Raw genomic sequence first — 17,127 nt, forward strand, 5'->3', positions numbered from 1 at the left:
TGCACTCAACTTCTTTGGTCGACCATGGCGAGGCCTGTTCTGAGTGGAACCTGTCTTGTGAAACTGCTGTATGGTTTTGCCCACTGTGCTGCAGCTCATTTTCAGGGTCTTGGTAATCTTATAGCCTAGGACATCTTTATGTAGAGCAACAATTCTTTTTTCAGATCCTCAGAGAGTTCTTTGCCATGAGGTGCCATGATGAACTTCCAGTGACCAGTATGAGAGAATGTGAGAGCAATAGCACCAAATTTAACACACGCTCCCCATTCACAACTGAGACCTTGTAACACTAACAAGTCACATGACACCGGGGAGGGAACATGGCTAATTGGGCCCAATTTGGACATTTCCACTTATGGGTGTAATCACTTTTGTTGCCAACGGTTTAGACATGGCTGTGTGTTAAGTTATTTTGAGGCAACAGCAAAGTTACACTGTTATACAGGCTGTACACTCACTACTTTACATTGTAGCAAAGTGTCATTTCTTCAGTGTTGTCACATGAAAAGATATAATAAAATATTTACAAAATGTGAGGGGTGTACTCACTTTTGTGAGATATTGTATATACAGTATAGGTATATGTGTGTGTGTGTACTAGCAATTAAATGATTTATTATTATTATTGGTTAAATAGTGTTACATAGTAGAAAAAAATCTTTGATCTGCAAATACTAAATGTGCATTTCAGTTGAGTGTATTTAAAGGGAAAATGAAAGAGTCTATTTAACCTAAAACTGTTAAAAAGAGCATATTTTCTTAAAGTTAAAAAGAAACAAAACACATTACAGTTGAAAACATCATATTTGCATCTTCTTAAAATGTGGAAGGCACCAGTTCTTTCCTGTGCCCTTCAAACACATTCACTGGCGCATGAACGAGGAAGAAGCTATGAAAACGGTTTTATTTTTTTTAATGAACATACATATTTTTTAATGGGTAACAAACTATTGAGTTGATTCATATTATTTAGAGAAAAAAAAAACCTTTTTTTTTATAAATCAGATAATACATTTTTCTAATGTCATCGACCCTGTGTTTTTAATTGGTCTTTCGGTTCAGTAGCTCCTTTCATATACGTCTAAAGCAGGTGTTACCAAAATGTAGATCAGGATCTATCAGTATATCTGTAGTGACCAATACATCCAAAAACTGTGGTGTGAATTCCCCTCTCCTTCTCAAACAGAATAGCATAGGTCTGTTTAAAAATAAATAATATGCTTTACACAAGAATATTCTGCACCCATACAGTGGTCTCAAATATATACTGTATATATATATATATATATATATATATATATATATATATATATATATATATATATATACTTGATTCAGCACAAGAATATTAGTCATGGTGTTAAATGAAGATCAGTTTTTGGTGAAGGTAAGATTTTCTTATGCTTTGCACACTGACAAACAAATAAAGGAAAAGACTCCTCACTAATGTATGGACACCCCTGCTTTAAATATTACCAATACATAGAGCAGTCCTTATAGCAATGCACATGTTAAATAAATAAATATGCTGAGATCAATACTCCTCCCTTTTCTTGTAATTGCCAAAATATCATTACAGATCATGAGTCAGGAGATATATTACTGAAAAGTTTACATTACAGTGAAATATATTGATATTAAAGTGATGGTAAATCCTAGAGTTTCTGAAATGCTAGGATTTACCATTGGAACAAATAAAGGGGACTTCCAGTCATGAAGTATAAAATGCTTCATGCCGAAAGTTCCTTTATTTGTTTGCAGCGATCACTGCACTGATTTCTCGTATGGCTATTGGCTAAGAGGTGGAAACGTCACCTTTCAGCCAAATAGCGTTCTGCCGTGGGCTGCCTGAGCAGCTCAGTGCGGCGAACACTGCAAACAAATAAAGGAGCTTTCAGCATGAAGTATTTTATACTTCATGAACGAAAGTCCCCTTTATTTGTTCCAATGGTAAATCCTAGCGTTTCACAAACGCTAGGATTTACCATCACTTTAAGAGTGCATATGTTGGCTTTAAACTAATTCAACAAAAGGTAAAATAGATTTATACATAAAAATGTTTCCAAGGATTTTACCAAAAGAAATATTAACATTTAATATGAATATGCAATGATAATAAAATACTTGCTTTTTATGGAAGCATTTAATTTTGTACAAACGGCAAACATTCAAATTGTTCTTAAAAGGTTTTTTTTTACAAAGAAGAGGATTCAATTCTGATTCTTGAAATATTAGTATGCATAGACCTGTTGTTTATTTCTTTTTAGGGATTTATATAAACTTGCAGTTTTAAATGTTAGATTATTATATTACATTGTCTGACGAAGGCAACTGACATTTTGTCATTCTCCAGTGGTTACGACTGATTAAATACTTCTTCCAGTTTAGAAAGAATCCACTGTAAAGGTAAAAGAAAAAATATAAATATTAATACTAATTTATCTGTTAAAAAAAAAACACACCTCATCAAGGCATATCACATGTGAGTAGCCTAATATAACAGTTTGTACTGTGAGGTCAGACACTGCATAAAACTAGAATGTTAATTGTGCTATTCAATCTACCAATAACACTGTACCAAGGTAAACAACGTATAAATTATATTCTATGTATCAGTTATCAATAGACTACATTTTGTACAGTTCCTGGTTTATATGCATGCCCCTCCCCCCCCTTTCTCCCACTGCATATGAATTTTGTATTTCGTTGTTGCACTGTGTGCAGTTGAGGGCTTATATCACCCTTTGCCCACAGTACACTAGATGCATCTTAGTTACAGCCTTTTCATGAGATTACTGAGAATCAGAGCCAACTGTGCCATACTGGTAAACCAATTACTGGCAAAATAGGCTGTTTGTGGCTGATTTGTAAAGCCATGATAAAAATAGTACCAAGTATTTACTGGAAACCATGTTTAAAAGGTTTCAGAATCAAGGACTGAGCACATAAAAACAAATTATGCTTACCTGATAATTTCCTTTTCTTCTGACGGGGAGAGTCCACAGCTGCATTCATTACTTTTGGGATATCAGAACCTGGCCACCAGGAGGAGGCAAAGACACCCCAGCCAAAGGCTTAAATACCTCCCCCACTTCCCTCATCCCCCAGTCATTCTGCCAAGGGAACAAGGAACAGTAGGAGAAATATCAGGTGAAAAAAAGGTGCCAGAAGAATAAACAAAACACATGGCTGCCACCCCATAACAGAACGTCGGAGGGGAGCTGTGGACTCTACCCGTCATAAGAAAAGGAAATTATCAGGTAAGCATAATTTATGTTTTTCTTCTTAAACAGGGAGAGTCCACAGCTGCATTCATTACTTTTGGGAAACAATACCCAAGCTATAGAGGACACTGAATGCAAAAAAAGGGTGGGTAGAAAAGGTGGCCCATTCGCAGGGCACCATCGCCTGAAAATACCCAAACAAAACAAAACCTGCTGTACCAAGCAGAACAAAAAACATAATTTATGCTTACCTGATAAATTTATTTCTCTTGTAGTGTGTTCAGTCCACGGGTCATCCATTACTTATGGGATATATTCTCCTTCCCAACAGGAAGTTGCAAGAGGATTACCCAAGCAGAGCTGCTATATAGCTCCTCCCCTCACATGTCATATCCAGTCATTCGACCGAAACAAGACGAGAAAGGAGAAACTATAAGGTGCAGTGGTGACTGGAGTTATAATTTTAAAATTTTGAACCTGCCTTAAAAAGACAGGGCGGGCCGTGGACTGAACACACTACAAGTGAAATAAATTTATCAGGTAAGCATAAATTATGTTTTCTCTTGTTAAGTGTGTTCAGTCCACGGGTCATCCATTACTTATGGGATACCCATACCAAAGCTAAGTACACGGATGATGGGAGGGACAAGGCAGGAACATTAAACAGAAGGAACCACTGCCTGTAGAACCTTTCTCCCAAAACCAGCCTCCGAAGAAGCGAAAGTGTCAAATTTGTAAAATTTGGAAAAAGTATGAAGTGAAGACCAAGTTGCAGCCTTGCAAATCTGTTCAACAGAGGCCTCATTCTTAAAGGCCCAAGTGGAAGCCACAGCTCTAGTGGAATGAGCTGTAATTCTTTCAGGAGGCTGCTGTCCAGCAGTCTCATAGGCTAAACGTATTATGCTACAAAGCCAATAAGAGAGAGAGGTAGCCGAAGCCTTTTGACCTCTCCTCTGTCCAGAGTAAACGACAAACAGAGAAGAAGTTTGTCTAAAATCTTTAGTTGCCTGTAAGTAGAACTTCAGAGCACGGACCACATCTAGATTATGCAAAAGACGTTCCTTCTTTGAAGAAGGATTAGGACATAATGATGGAACAACAATCTCTTGATTGATATTCCTGTTAGAAACAACCTTAGATAAAAAACCAGGTTTAGTATGCAGTACTACCTTGTCTGAATGAAAGATCAGATAAGGAGAATCACAATGTAAGGCAGATAACTCAGAGACTCTTCGAGCCGAGGAAATAGCCATCAAAAACAAAACTTTCCAAGATAAAAGCTTAATATCAATGGAATGAAGGGGTTCAAACGGAACACCCTGAAGAACTTTAAGAACCAAGTTTAAGCTCCACGGAGGAGCAACAGCTTTAAACACAGGCTTAATTCTAGCCAAAGCCTGACAAAAGGCCTGGACGTCTGGATTCTCTGCCAGACGTTTGTGTAAAAGAATAGACAGAGCTGAAATCTGTCCCTTTAGCGAACTAGCGGATAAACCTTTTTCTAAACCCTCTTGTAGAAAAGCCAATATCCTAGGAATCCTAACCTTACTCCATGAGTAACTCTTGGATTCGCACCAATATAAATTTTTCTGGTCACAGGTTTCCGAGCCTGTATTAATGTATCAATAACCGAATCCGAAAACCCACGCTTAGATAGAATCAAGCTTTCAATTTCCAGGCAGTCAGCCTCAGAGAAATTAGGTTTGGATGGTTGAAAGGACCCTGAATTAGAAGGTCCTGCCTCAGAGGAAGAGACCATGGTGGACAGGACGACATGTCCACTAGGTCTGCATACCAGGTCCTGCGTGGCCACGCAGGCGCTATCAGAATTACTGATGCCCTCTCCTGTTTGATCCTGGCAATCAGTCGAGGTAGCAACGAAAATGGTGGAAACACATAAGCTATGTTGAAAACCCAAGGGGCTGCTAATGCATCTACCAGCACCGCTCCCGGGTCCCTGGACCTGGATCCGTAACAAGGAAGCTTCGCGTTCTGGCGAGATGCCATGAGATCCAGATCCGGTTTGCCCCAACGACGAATCAGTTGAGCAAATACCTCCGGGTGAAGTTCCCACTCTCCCGGATGAAAAGTCTGGCGACTTAGGAAATCCGCCTCCCAGTTCTCTACGCCTGGGATGTAAATCGCTGACAGGTAGCAAGAGTGAGACTCTGCCCAGCAAATTATCTTCGAGACTTCCAACATCGCTAGGGAACTCCTGGTTCCCCCTTGATGATTGATGTAAGCCACAGTCGTGATATTGTCCGACTGAAATCTGATGAACCTCAGTCTTGCTAACTGAGGCCAAGCTAGAAGAGCATTGAATATTGCTCTTAATTCTAGAATGTTTATTGGAAGGAGTGTCTCCTCCTGAGTCCACGATCCCTGAGCCTTCAGGGAATTCCAGACTGCTCCCCAGCCTAGAAGGCTGGCATCCGTTGTTACAATCGTAAAATCTGGTCTGCGAAAGGTCATTCCTTTGGACAGATGAACCGGTGACAACCACCAGAGAAGGGAATCTCTGGTCTCCTGGTCCAGATTTAACAAAGGGGACAGATCTGAGTAATCCCCGTTCCATTGACTGAGCATGCATAGTTGCAGCGGTCTGAGATGCAGGCGCGCAAATGGCACTATGTCCATTGCCGCGACCATTAAGCCGATTACCTCCATGCACTGAGCTACTGATGGGCTTGGAATGGAATGAAGGACACGGCAAGCATTGAGAATCTTTGATAACCTGCACTCCGTCAGGTAAATCTTCATCTCTATAGAATCTATAAGAGTCCCTAGAAAAGGAACCCTTGTGAGTGGTAACAGAGAACTCTTTTCCACGTTCACTTTCCACCCATGCGACCTCAGAAATGCAAGAACTATCTCTGTATGAGACTTTGCATTCTGAAAACTTGATGCTTGTATCAGAATGTCGTCTAGGTACGGAGCCACCGCTATGCCTCGTGGTCTTAGTCCTGCCAGAAGTGAGCCCAGAACCTTCGTAAAAATTCTCGGGGCCGTGGCTAACCCAAAGGGAAGAGCCACAAACTGGTAATGCCTGTCTAGAAAGGCAAACCTTAGGTACCGATAATGATCTTTGTGAATCGGTATGTGAAGGTAAGCATCCTTTAAGTCCACTGTGGTCATATATTGACCCTCTTGGATCATGGGTAGGATGGTTCGAATGGTTTCCATCTTGAACGATGGTACCCTTAGGAATTTGTTTAAGATCTTTAAGTCCAAGATTGGTCTGAAGGTTCCCTCTTTTTTGGGAACCACAAATAGATTTGAGTAAAATCCTTGTCCCTGTTCCGATCGCGGAACTGAGTGGATCACTCCCATGATTAAGAGGTCTTGTACACATTGTAGAAATGCCTCTCTCTTTACTAGGTTTGTTGATAACCTCGAAAGATGGAACCTCCCTTGTGGAGGAGAGGTTTTGAAATCCAGAAGGTATCCCTGAGATATAATCTTCAAAGTCCAGGGATCCTGCACATCTCTTGCCCAAGCCTGGGCGAAGAGAGAAAGTCTGCCCCCCACTAAATCCGTCTCCGGATAGGGGGCCCTGTCTTCATGCTGTCTTAGGGGCGGAAGTAGGCTTTCTGGCCTGCTTGCCCTTGTTCCATGACTGGTTGCCTTTCCAACCCTGTCTGTAACGAGCAGTAGTTCCTTCCTGTTTTGGAGCGGAGGAAGTTGATGCTGCTCCTGCCTTGAAGTTACGAAAGGCAAGAAAATTAGACTGTTTGGCCTTTGGCTTGGCCCTGTCCTGAGGAAGGGCGTGGCCCTTACCTCCCGTAATGTCAGCAATAATTTCCTTCAAGCTGGGCCCGAATAAGGTCTGCCCTTTGAAAGGAATGTTAAGTAGCTTAGACTTGGAAGTTACATCCGCTGACCAGGATTTAAGCCAGAGCGCTCTGCGTGCCTGTATGGCGAATCCGGAATTTTTAGCCGTAAGTTTGGTTAAATGTACTACGGCATCTGAAACAAACGCATTAGCTTGCTTAAGGGTTCTAACTTTGCTCAAAGCCTCATCCAATGGCTCTGTGCGAATCGCCTCTTCCAGAGACTCAAACCAGAATGCTGCTGCAGCCGTGACAGGCGCAATGCATGCAAGAGGCTGCAAAATAAAACCCTGTTGAACAAACATTTTCTTAAGATAACCCTCTAATTTTTTATCCATTGGATCTGAGAAAGCACAGCTATCCTCCACCGGGATAGTGGTACGCTTGGCTAAAGTAGAAACTGCTCCCTTCACCTTAGGGACCGTCTGCCATAAGTCTTGTGTGGTGGCGTCTATAGGAAACATTTTTCTGAATATCGGGGGAGGGGAAAAAGGCACACCGGGTCTATCCCACTCCTTACTAATAATTTCTGTAAGTCTTTTTGGTATAGGAAAGACGTCAGTACACACCGGTACCGCATAGTATCTATCCAACCTACACAATTTCTCTGGGATTGCCACCGTGTCGCAATCATTCAGAGCCGCTAATACCTCCCCTAGTAACACACGGAGGTTCTCAAGCTTAAATTTAAAATTTGAAATTTCTGAATCCGGTCTCCCCGGATCAGAACCGTCACCGACAGAATGAAGCTCACCGTCCTCATGTTCTGCAAATTGTGACGCAGTATCAGACATGGCTCTCGTGTCATCAGCGCGCTCTGTCCTTAACCCAGAGCTATCGCGCTTGCCCCTTAATTTGGGCATATTATATAATACTTCTTTCATAACATTAGCCATATCATGTAAAGTGATTTGTAAGGGCCTAGATGTACTCGGCGTCTCAATCCTACGCATCTCCCGAGCGGGAGACGCAGGTACTGACACGTGAGGAGAGTTAGGCGGCATAACTTCCCCCTCGTTGTCTGGTGATAGTTTCTCTATCGGTACAGATTGACTTTTATTCAAAGCAATATCAATACAATTGGTACACATCGTTCTATTGGGCTCCACATTGGCTTTTGAACATGATGAACAAACAGTTTCCTCTGAATCAGACATGTTTAAACAGACTTAGCAATGAAACTAGCAAGCTTGGAAATCACTTTCAATAAGTTTACAAGCAATATAAAAAACGCTGCAGTGCTTCAAAAATACAGATATAATTAAACAATTCTTAACAAGAAGTGTACTATTAGCAGAGGATTGCACCCATTAGCAAAAGGATGATTAACCCCTCAATACCCAAAACGGATAAAACGGATATCAATTAAGATTTAACGCTTTTAATCACAGTCAAGCACACTGTCACAGATCTGCTGTGACTGATTACCTCCCTCAAAAATGAATTTTGCAGGCCCCTGAGCTCTCTAGAGACGTCCTAGATCAAGGAGGAAGAAGCAGGAAGACTGTGCTAGAATTATAACTGCGCAACAAGGCGCTAAAACAAGGTCCCTCCCACTCCTATCACAACAGTGGGAGCCCTGATATAACGGTTTCCATGCAGAAAATATATGTTAGCCATGTGGAAAAAAATCATGCCCAAAGAGATTTATCACCAAAGTACCTCACAAAAACGAATAACATGCCAGTGAACGTTTTATTAAAAAACAACATTTTCCAATGTCATGCAAAGTTATCACTAAGCCTGCTACCAGTCGCTACCACTGCAGATAAGGTTTAAGTATTATTTCAGTTTTAACAGTATTTTCTCAGTCAAATTCTAGGCCCTAGAAAATAACTTGACTGCGCATACATTTATCAGCCTGATACCAGTTGCCACTACTGCATTTAAGGCTGTACTTACATCATACGGTAACAGCAGTATTTTCTTAGTCAATTCCATTCCCAGAAAATAATGTACTGCACATACCTCATTTGCGGAGGACCCCGCATGCTATTGCCAGTTTCTGAAGTTACCCCACTCCTCAGAATGTCGAGAACAGCCAGTGGATCTTAGTTACGCCTGCTAAGATCATAGAAAAAAAACGCAGGCAGTTTCTTCTTCCAAATACTGCCTGAGATAGAAAAACAGCACACTCCGGTGCCATTTAAAATAAACTTTTGATTGAAGAATAGTTAAGTAAAAACTCCAGCTCCTCTCGCGACCTCCTTCTTTGTTGAGGGTTGCAAGAGAATGACTGGATATGACATGTGAGGGGAGGAGCTATATAGCAGCTCTGCTTGGGTGATCCTCTTGCAACTTCCTGTTGGGAAGGAGAATATATCCCATAAGTAATGGATGACCCGTGGACTGAACACACTTAACAAGAGAAAACATAATTTATTCTTACCTGATAAATTTATTTCTCTTGTGATGTATCGAGTCCATGGATTCATCCTTACTTGCGGGATATTCTCCTCCCCTACAGGAAGTGGCAAAGAGAGCACCCACAGCAGAGCTGCCTATATAGCTCCACCCCCCAGTCATTCGACCGAAGGCTAGGAAGAAAAAGGAGAAAACATAGGGTGCAGTGGTGACTGAAAGTTTTAAAATAAAAATATATATGCCTGTCTTAAATAAACAGGGCGGGCCGTGGACTCGATACATCACAAGAGAAATAAATTTATCAGGTAAGCATAAATAATGTTTTCTCTTGTAAGATGTATCGAGTCCACGGATTCATCCTTACTTGCGGGATACCAATACCAAAGCTTTAGGACACGGATGAAGGGAGGGACAAAACAGGGACCTTAAACGGAAGGCACCACTGCTTGTAGAACCTTTCTCCCAAAAATAGCCTCTGAAGAAGCAAAAGTATCGAATTTGTAAAATTTGGAAAAAGTATGAAGCGAAGACCAAGTCGCCGCCTTACAAATCTGTTCAACAGAAGCCTAATTTTTAAAAGCCCATGTGGAAGCCACATCTCTAGTAGAATGAGCAGTAATCCTTTCAGGAGGCTGGCGTCCAGCAGTCTCATAGGCCAAACGGATGATGCTTTTCAGCCAAAAGGAAAGAGAGGTAGCCGTAGCCCTTTGACCTCTCCGTTTACCAGAATAAACAACAAACAAAGAAGATGTTTGACGGAAATCTTTAGTTGCTTGTAAGTAGAATTTTAAAGCACGAACCACATCAAGATTGTGTAACAGATGTTCCTTCCCCTTGAAGAACTTTAAGAACTAAGTTTAGGCTAAATGGCGGAGCAACAGGTTTAAATACAGGCTTGATTCTGACCAAAGCCTGACTAAATGCTTTAACATCTGGGACATCTGCCAGACGTTTGTGAAGTAGAATAGACAAAGCAGATATTTGTCCTTTTAGGGAACTAGCAATAATCCCTTCTCCAAACCGTCTTGGAGAAAAGACAATATTCTAGGAATCCTAATCTTACTCCACAAGTAACCTTTGGATTCACACCAATAAAGATATTTGCGCCAAATCTTATGATAAATCTTCCTGGTGACAGGCTTTCTAGCCTGAATCAGGGTATCAATGACCGATTCAGAGAAACCACGCTTTGATAAAATCATGCGTTCAATCTCCAAGCAGTCAGACGCAGAGAAATTAGATTTGGATGCATGAACGGGTCTTGGATTAGAAGGTCCCGCCTCATTGGCAGAGTCCACGGTGGAACCGAGGACATGTCCACTAGGTCTGCATACCAATTCCTGTGTGGCCACGCAGGAGCTATCAGAATTACCGAAGCTCTCTCCTGCTTGATTCTGGCAACCAGACGTGGGAGGAGAGGAAACGGTGGAAATACATAGGCCAGATTGAAGGACCAAGGCACTGCTAGAGCATCTATCAGTACCGCCTTGGGATCCCGGGACCTAGACCCGTAACAATGAAGTTTGGCATTCTGATGAGACGCCATCAGATCCAATTCTGGTGTGCCCCATAGCTGAATCAGCTGGGCGAATACCCCCGGATGGAGTTCCCACTCCCCCGGATGAAGAGTCTGACGACTTAGAAAATCCGCCTCCCAGTTCTCTACTCCTGGGATGTGGATTGCTGAGAGATGGCAAGAGTGATCCTCTGCCCACCGGATTATTTTGGTTACCTCCATCATCGCTAGAGAACTCCTTGTTCCTCCCTGATGATTGATATAAGCTACAGTCGTGATGTTGTCCGACTGAAACCTGATTAATTTGGCCGCAGCAAGCTGAGGCCATGCCTGAAGTGCATTGAAAATCGCTCTCAGTTCTAAAATGTTTATCGGGAGGAGAGCTTCCTCCCGAGACCATAAGCCCTGTGCTTTCAGGGAGTTCCAGACTGCACCCCAGCCTAGCAGGCTGGCATCTGTCGTTACAATGAGCCACTCTGGCCTGCGGAAGCACATTCCGTGAGACAGGTGGTCCTGAGACAACCACCAGAGAAGAGAATCTCTGGTCTCCTGGTCCAGATGCAGTTGAGGAGATAAATCTGCATAATCCCCATTCCACTGTTTGAGCATGCATAGTTGCAGTGGTCTGAGATGTAGACGGGCAAAAGGAACTATGTCCATTGCCGCTACCATGAGTCCGATTACCTCTATACACTGAGCCACTGATGGTCGAGAAATGGAATGAAGAGCTCGGCAAGTGGATAAGAGTTTTAACTTTCTGACCTCCGTCAGAAATATTTTCATTTCTACCGAGTCTATCAGAGTCCCTAGGAAGGAAACTCTTGTAAGAGGGAAGAGAGAACTCTTTTTTATGTTCACCTTCCACCCGAGAGATGTCAGAAAAGCCCACACGATGTCTGTGCGAGACTTGGCTAGCTGGAAAGTAGACGCCTGAATTAAAATGTTGTCTAGATAAGGCACCACTGCTATGCCCCGTGGTCGTAGAACCGCCAGAAGGGACCCTAGCACTTTTGTGAAAATTCTGGGAGCCGTGGCCAACCCGAAGGGAAGGGCCACAAACTGGTAATGCCTGTTTAGAAAGGCGAATCTGAGGAATTGATGATGATCTCTGTGAATAGGGATGTGTAGATACGCATCCTTTAAGTCCACGGTAGTCATATATTGACCCTCCTGGATCAGAGGTAGAATAGTCCGAATAGTCTCCATCTTGAATGATGGAACTTTGAGGAACTTGTTTAGAATTTTGAGATCCAAAATTGGTCTGAAAGTTCCCTCTTTCTTGGGAACCACAAACAGGTTTGAATAAAACCCTGGCCTCTGTTCCTCCTTTGGAACTGGGCGAATCACCCCCATGGTATGTAGGTCTTCTACACAGCGTAAGAACGCCTCTCTCTTTGTCTGGTTTACAGACAATCGAGAAATGTGAAATCTCCCCCTTGGAAGGGAGCCCTTGAATTCCAGAAGATATCCCTGGGACACAATTTCTAAAGCCCAGGGATCCTGAACATCTCTCGCCCAAGCCCGAGCGAAGAGAGAGAGTCTGCCCCCTACTAGATCCGGTCCCGGATCGGGGGCTACCCCTTCATGCTGTCTTAGAGGCAGCTGCAGGCTTCTTGGCCTGTTTAACCTTGTTCCAAGCCTGATTAGGTCTCCAGACTGACTTGATTGGGCAAAATTCCCCTCTTGCTTTGTAGCAGGGGAAGCTGAAGCGGGACCACTCTTAAAGTTCCGAAAGGAACGAAAATTATTTTGTTTGGCCCTCATCTTATTGGATCTATCCTGAGGGAGGGCATGGCCTTTCCCTCCAGTGATGTCTGAAATAATCTCCTTCAGTTCAGGCCCGAATAGGGTCTTACCTTTGAAAGGAATGTTCAAAAGTTTAGATTTAGATGACACATCAGCAGACCAGGACTTAAGCCATAACACCCTGCGTGCTAAAATGGCAAAACCTGAATTCTTTGCCGCTAATTTAGCCAGTTGAAAAGCGGCATCTGTAATAAAAGAATTAGCCAACTTAAGTGCCTTAATTCTGTCCATAATTTCCTCTAATGGAGTCTACATTTGAAGAGCCTCTTCTAGAGCCTCAAACCAGAAAGCAGCTGCAGTCGTTACAGGAACAATGCACGCAATAGTTTGGAGAGAAAAACCTTGATGAACAAAAATTTTCTTCAGGAGACCCTCTAATTTTTTATCCATAGGATCTTTGAAAGCACAACTGTCCTCGACAGGTATAGTTGTACGCTTAGACAGAGTAGAAATAGCTCCCTCCACCTTAGGAACTGTCTGCCATGAGTCCCTTATGGTATCAGATATGGGAAACATTTTCTTAAAAACAGGAGGGGGAGTGAATGGAATACCTGGTCTATCCCACTCCTTAGCAATAATATTCACAATCCTCTTAGGGACTGGAAAAAACATCAGTGTAAACAGGAACCTCTAAGTATCTATCCATTTTACACAATTTCTCTGGGACCACTATAGGGTCACAATCATCTAGGGTTGCTAATACCTCCCTAAGCAATAAGCGGAGGTGTTCTAGCTTAAATTTAAAGGCCGTCATATCAGAATCTGTCTGAGGAAGCGTCTTTCCTGAATCAGAAATTTTTCCCTCAGATAACAAATCTCTCGCCCCTTCAGAGCATTGTGAGGGCATATCAGATACGGCTACTAAAGCGTGAGACGGCTCAGCATTTTTCCTTAACTCAGAGCTGTCCCGCTTTCCTTGTAAACCAGGCAGTTTGGATAAAACCTCAGTGAGGGTTGTATTCATAACTGTGGCTATGTCTTGTAAAGTAAATGAATGTGACGCACTAGAGGTACTTGGCATCACTTGTGCGGGCGTTACTGGTTGTGACACTTGGGGAGAGCTAGATGGCGAACCCTCATTTACTTCTGACTGGGAATCATCTATTGCTTTATTTTTAAGTGCTAATATATGTTCTTTATAATTTATAGACATATCAGTACATTTGGGACACATTCTAAGAGGGGGTTCCACAATGGCTTCCAAACATATTGAACAAGGATTTTCCTTGGTATCAGACATGTTAAACAGGCTAGTAATGTAACAAGCAAGCTTGGAAAACACTGTAATCAAAGTAAATAACACTTAGAAATAAAACGGTACTGTGCCTTTAAGAGAAAAAAAGCTGCACAAGTTCTGCAAAACAGTGTAAAAAAGCAGTAATCTTAACGAAATTTTTACAGTAGTATCTTACAGCCTTAGTAACTTTGCACAACTATGCAAATAAACAATTAACCCCTTAATGGCAAAACAAAAAGAAACAAAACGTCAAAACCGGTAAAAAAGACTTTCAGCACCTTGCCACAGCTCTGCTGTGATGCCTACCTGCCCTTCAGAACGATTTGTGGGGAAAAAACCTCCTTTACAGCCTTCAAACACAGCAAGAACCTCTAGAGAAGCAGTTGGATAACTCTAAGGAAAAGAAACTGCGCAGCTGAGGCGCGAAAATAGGCCCCTTCCACCACACTCGATGTTTTGAGGCCTATTAGAAAAACACCTGAGTGTCTCTTAATTAACCATGTGGGTTAAAAAACCCTAACACAAGCCACAATGACCCCTTTAGTCCCTTCAAAAAACGTTATAATTGCATCATTTACTGAACAAACAAAAACGTTTTTTCCTAACAGTGACACCAGTAACAAATGAGCCCTTCAAGCAAGCTGAAATTCCTAGCCAAGTGTCTGAATACAGCTTACCCTTTCCCCATGGGGATATTGCCAGCCTTTTCTAGAATAAACACAGTCTGTCTAGAAAAAACATAATTTATGTAAGAACTTACCTGATAAATTCATTTCTTTCATATTAGCAAGAGTCCATGAGCTAGTGACGTATGGGATATACATTCCTACCAGGAGGGGCAAAGTTTCCCAAACCTCAAAATGCCTATAAATACACCCCTCACCACACCCACAAATCAGTTTAACGAATAGCCAAGAAGTGGGGTGATAAGAAAAAAGTGCGAAGCATAAATATAAGGAATTGGAATAATTGTGCTTTATACAAAAAAATCATAACCACCACAAAAAAAGGGGTGGGCCTCATGGACTCTTGCTAATATGAAAGAAATTAATTTATCAGGTAAGTTCTTACATAAATTATGTTATGATAATGACTACCCAAGATGTGGATCTTCCACGCAAGAGTCACTAGAGAGGGAGGGATAAAATAAAGACAGCCAATTCCGCTGAAAAAAAAAAAAATCCACACCCAAAAATAAAGTTTAAATCTTATAAAGAAAAAAACTGAAAATATAAGCAGAAGATTCAAACTGAAAAAGCTGCCTGAAGTACTTTTCTACCAAAAACAGCTTCAGAAGAAGAAAACACATCAAAATGGTAGAATTTAGTAAAAGTATGCAAAGAAGACCAAGTTGCTGCTTTGCAAATCTGATCAACCGAAGCTTCATTCCTAAACGCCCAGGAAGTAGAAACTGACCTAGTAGAATGAGCTGTAATCCTTTGAGGCGGAGTTTTACCCGACTCGACATAAGCATGATGAATTAAAGATTTCAACCAAGATGCCAAAGAAATGGCAGAGGACTTCTGACCTTTCCTAGAACCGGAAAAGATAACAAATAGACTAGAAGTCTTTCGGAAATTCTTAGTAGCTTCAACATAATATTTTAAAGCTCTAACTACATCCAAAGAATGTAATGATTTCTCCTTAGAATTCTTAGGATTAGGACATAATGAAGGAACCACAATTTCTCCACTAATGTTGTTAGAATTCACAACCTTAGGTAAAAATTTAAAAGAAGTTCGCAACACCGCCTTATCCTGGTGAAAAATCAGAAAAGGAGACTCACAAGAAAGAGCAGATAATTCAGAAACTCTTCTGGCAGAAGAGATGGCCAAAAGGAACAAAACTTTCCAAGAAAGTAATTTAATGTCCAATGAAAGCATAGGTTCAAACGGAGGAGCTTGAAGAGCCCCCAGAACCAAATTCAAACTCCAAGGAGGAGAAATTGACTTAATGACAGGTTTTATACGAACCAAAGCTTGTACAAAACAATGAATATCAGGAAGATTAGCAATCTTTCTGTGAAAAAGAACAGAAAGAGCAGAGATTTGTCCTTTCAAGGAACTTGCAGACAAACCTTTATCCAAACCATCCTGAAGAAACTGTAAAATTCTCGGAATTCTAAAAGAATGCCAGGATAAATGATGAGAAAGACACCAAGAAATATAAGTCTTCCAGACTCTATAATATATCTCCCTAGATACGGATTTACGAGCCTGTAACATAGTATTAATCACAGAGTCAGAGAAACCTCTTTGACTAAGAATCAAGCGTTCAATCTCCATACCTTTAAATTTAAGGATTTGAGATTCTGATGGAAAAAAGGACCTTGCGACAGAAGGTCTGGTCTTAACGGAAGAGTCCACGGTTGGCAAGAGGCCATCCGGACAAGATCCGCATACCAAAACCTGTGAGGCCATGCTGGAGCTACCAGCAGAACAAACGAGCATTCCTTCAGAATCTTGGAGATTACTCTGGAAGAAGAACTAGAGGCGGAAAGATATAGACAGGATGATACTTCCAAGGAAGTGACAATGCATCCACTGCTTCCGCTTGAGGATCCCTGGATCTGGACAGATACCTGGGAAGTTTCTTGTTTAGATGAGAGGCCATCAGATCTATTTCTGGAAGTCCCCACATTTGAACAATCTGAAGAAATACCTCTGGGTGAAGAGACCATTCGCCCGGATGTAACGTTTGGCGACTGAGATAATCCGCTTCCCAATTGTCTATACCTGGGATATGAACCGCAGAAACTAGACAGGAGCTGGATTCCGCCCATACCAGAATTCGAGATACTTCTTTCATAGCCAGAGGACTGTGAGTCCCTCCTTGATGATTGATGTATGCCACAGTTCTGACATTGTCTGTCTGAAAACAAATGAACAATTCTCTCTTTAGAAGAGGCCATGACTGAAGAGCTCTGAAAATTGCACAGAGTTCCAAAATATTGATCGGTAATCTCACCTCCTGAGATTCCCAAACCCCTTGTGCTGTCAGAGACCCCCACACAGCTCCCCAACCTGTAAGACTTGCATCTGTTGAAATTACAGTCCAGGTCGGAAGAAAAAAAGAAGCCCCCTGAACTAAACGATGGTGATCTGTCCACCACGTCAGAGAGTGTTGTACAATCGGTTTTAAAGATATTAA

The 17,127-nt window shown here is 41.8% G+C and overlaps 1 protein-coding gene across 4 annotated transcripts in view; it reads right to left on the reverse strand.

Annotated features, from left to right (window-relative positions):
- Positions 1-886: 886 nt before the first annotated feature.
- Positions 887-17,127, reverse strand: part of VPS13A (vacuolar protein sorting 13 homolog A) — a 767,672-nt gene continuing 751,431 nt past the window's right edge. For 2 of the 4 annotated variants that reach the window (XM_053702484.1, XM_053702480.1), the window contains exon 72: positions 887-2,398. In XM_053702484.1, coding sequence (XP_053558459.1) covers positions 2,357-2,398 — 42 coding nt within the window. In that variant the 3' untranslated portion in view covers positions 887-2,356. The remainder of the gene's footprint in view (positions 2,399-17,127) is intronic. The other 2 variants (XM_053702483.1, XM_053702481.1) reach the window with 2 other exon arrangements.

This window comes from Bombina bombina, chromosome 2 (genome assembly GCF_027579735.1).
Source record: "Bombina bombina isolate aBomBom1 chromosome 2, aBomBom1.pri, whole genome shotgun sequence".
In the NCBI taxonomy this organism is placed as follows: domain Eukaryota; kingdom Metazoa; phylum Chordata; class Amphibia; order Anura; family Bombinatoridae; genus Bombina; species Bombina bombina.